This window comes from Herpailurus yagouaroundi, unplaced genomic scaffold, assembly GCF_014898765.1.
Source record: "Herpailurus yagouaroundi ecotype Mexico unplaced genomic scaffold, PumYag 220, whole genome shotgun sequence".
Classification (NCBI taxonomy): domain Eukaryota; kingdom Metazoa; phylum Chordata; class Mammalia; order Carnivora; family Felidae; genus Herpailurus; species Herpailurus yagouaroundi.
The window spans coordinates 9,485,495-9,488,302 of NW_024412451.1; the positions used below are offsets into that span (position 1 = coordinate 9,485,495).

At 62.8% G+C, this 2,808-nt stretch overlaps 1 protein-coding gene across 2 annotated transcripts in view; it reads left to right on the forward strand.

Moving 5' to 3' along the window:
- PRKCG (protein kinase C gamma) overlaps positions 1–1,285 on the forward strand; it is a 20,091-nt gene extending 18,806 nt beyond the window's left edge. For both annotated transcript variants that reach the window (XM_040457861.1, XM_040457863.1), the window contains 2 exons: positions 351–491; positions 724–1,285. In XM_040457861.1, coding sequence (XP_040313795.1) covers positions 351–491; positions 724–912 — 330 coding nt within the window. In that variant the 3' untranslated portion in view covers positions 913–1,285. The remainder of the gene's footprint in view (positions 1–350; positions 492–723) is intronic.
- The last annotated feature ends 1,523 nt before the right edge of the window (positions 1,286–2,808 follow it).

The window sequence follows — 2,808 nt, forward strand, 5'->3', positions numbered from 1 at the left end:
CACACACACACACACACACACACACACACACACACACACACACACACTGGGTCCTTCTCTCTCTGGAACTCTCCTCCTCTCTGAGTCTCTGCCTTCATATTGTGTCTTTATCCTCTCTGGGGTTTTGTCTCGTGGATCTCCACCCTTCTCTCTTTCCGCATATCTGCCCCCCCCCATCTGCTTTATCTCCCACCTTCTCTGGGTCTCTGCACTCCCCCTGGATCTCTATCTCTCCCTCCTCTTTCTATGCTGTGTCTCTGTTCTGCTGTTTTTGCTTTTCTGCCTTTCTCGTTCCCTGTGCCTCCCTGTCCGGGACCCTGTCTGTCTGTCTGTCTCTGTGTTTTCCACAGTTCCTAACTAAGCACCCAGCGAAACGCCTGGGCTCAGGGCCGGACGGGGAGCCCGCCATCCGTGCTCATGGCTTTTTCCGCTGGATGGACTGGGAGCGGCTGGAACGACTGGAGATCGCGCCTCCGTTCAGACCCCGTCCGGTTAGCCACCTTGTGGGAACCCTGGTCCCTGGGGATGGGGGACCCAGGAGCTCCCATTCCCATATGTAGAGGTGGGGTGGGGCTCCCTCTGAGGAGACGCCCCAACGGGAGATGCAGAGTCCACGGAGGATGCGCTGATTCCAGAGGAGACAGGACATGGTCACAGGGGACACAGAGGGACACCAAGGAGCAGACGGAATTTCTCATCTTTCCCTCCCCGTGCTCCCCACAGTGTGGACGCAGCGGCGAGAACTTCGACAAGTTCTTTACACGGGCGGCGCCAGCGCTGACCCCCCCAGACCGCCTGGTTCTGGCCAGCATCGACCAGGCCGATTTCCAAGGCTTCACCTACGTGAACCCGGATTTCGTGCACCCCGACGCCCGCAGCCCCGTCAGCCCGCCGCCGGTGCCAGTCATGTAATCTCACCTGCCACCACTAGGTGTCCCCATTGCTCCCTCCCCGCACCAGTCTTCCACCTCCCCGCCAACCCCCACCTCCACCCCCTTTCCGATTTAGATCTTGCTCCCCAGCATTCTGGCCTCTGCCCCGTGGGTGCTAGATGCCCCTCCCAAGCGTTCCTGGCATTCTAAGCTCCATACAGTCTCTGGAGCCTCACTGTGTTCTAGACTCTGCTGTGCTGAGCCCGGGATTCTCACCCACCTTGGTGTTCTGGACTCTGCGCTACCAGAACCTTCACCACGGTCCCAACTCCGTGGGGTTCTAGACTCCGTGTTGGTAGAATCTCTGTCTCTCCTTTTTTTTTTTTTTTTTTTTTCTTCTCCTTTCTTTCTGGGAAATAGTCTCATGGGGTGGGCTGTTCTAGACTTGGATTCTAGAACAACCCTTCACCTCTGACCTGCCCCCTACTCCCCCCACCAACGACGTCCACCCCATTCTGGAGTGAGTGGGAGGCTGTGCCCCCACGCTCCCGTGCGCCTCGTCCACACTCTAGGGATTCCTGGGATGGATGAAGGATCCCCACCCCCAGCTGTTCTCAATCAGCTTTTGTTCTAGACGCCCCTACCCCGAACCCGTCACTGCTCGCCTGCCAGGTGCATGGCTCCAGTCCTGCTCGGAACCTCCTCCACCTCCCCTCCCTCTTCCCCTCCCCCCTCTTCCCGTGCCTGCCACTCCGGGGGGGGGGGGGGGCTCTGTCCTCCTCCCCCTGCCCACTGCCCTCTTCTTTGGCTCTCTCGCCCGGCCACAGCTGCTGGAGAATAAATTTGGGATGCTGATGCTGGGTGTTGGGATGTTTTCTTCTAAAGCTTGAAGAAGGAAGGGGGGCGGGGTGTGGAGGTGGGACAACGTACACGGAAACGCGCGCGCGCGCTCACGCACATATACAGGCTGGGGGTGGGGCGGCAGAGAGACGGAAAGCAGAGAGACCCATAAAGTGGGCAGAACAGACCCACAGCGGGAGAGGGAAAGAGCAGCGACCGGGGGTGGGGGTTGGGGGGCGCGAGACGCAGACCACTGGGGATGCCCGGTGGAGCCCGCCCCCCGCCCCAGCACAGACGCAAACATTCACATACTCACCCAGAGCAACACATACGCTCACAGACACACTGAAAAACCCAGAGTCTGGCGCGGGGCGGGGGACGGGGGTGGGGGTGGGGGGAAGCAGTCCTGAGCGGGGAGATGACAGGCCAGCCTCCCGTTGAGGGGTCTGGAGACTTGATCACTGGGAGACCCCACGACAGAGCAGGCAGACACCCAGCACCCGTGAGCTTAAGACTCAGCCACGGAGGCCGAAGACAGGCGGACGCGCCCTCCGGGCCTCTTTGCCTTGACCCACTTGCGGAGAAGGGGGGGGGGGGGGGGGGGGCGGTGGAAAGAAGTCCCAGCGGACTACAGTTCCCAGCAGACACCGCGGCGGCCCCTTCCCCCAAGTGCGGCCCCTCTCCGCCGGGGCTGATGGAAAATGTAGTCCCAGACCCGGGGCAGGCCGGTTGAATGGTGTGCCTGTGTCTGTGTGTTTGGAGGGGACTGAGCCCCAGAGCTTCGCAGGCTCCCTCGGGAAGCCCCGGCGTCTCCTCGTCTCTGCAGGCTCTTGGGTTCCGGGGACTCGGTTCAGTTGGATGCTGGGGACCCCCTTGGCTCCCCCAGCACCGTGGGGGTACCCCCATGCTCTGCCCGCGGCCCCCAGCCCCGCTCCGACCCTCGGCGGGCGGCCTGCCCCTTTAAGAGTGGCCCCGCTGACATCACGGCGGGGGGGGGGGGGGGGGGGGCTGGCCCGGCTCCCGGCTCCGCGGCGGCTGCAGGACCCGGCTCCGCTCTGCGCCCGCCTGCTGCTCTGGGGACCCCGGCCCGGGACGC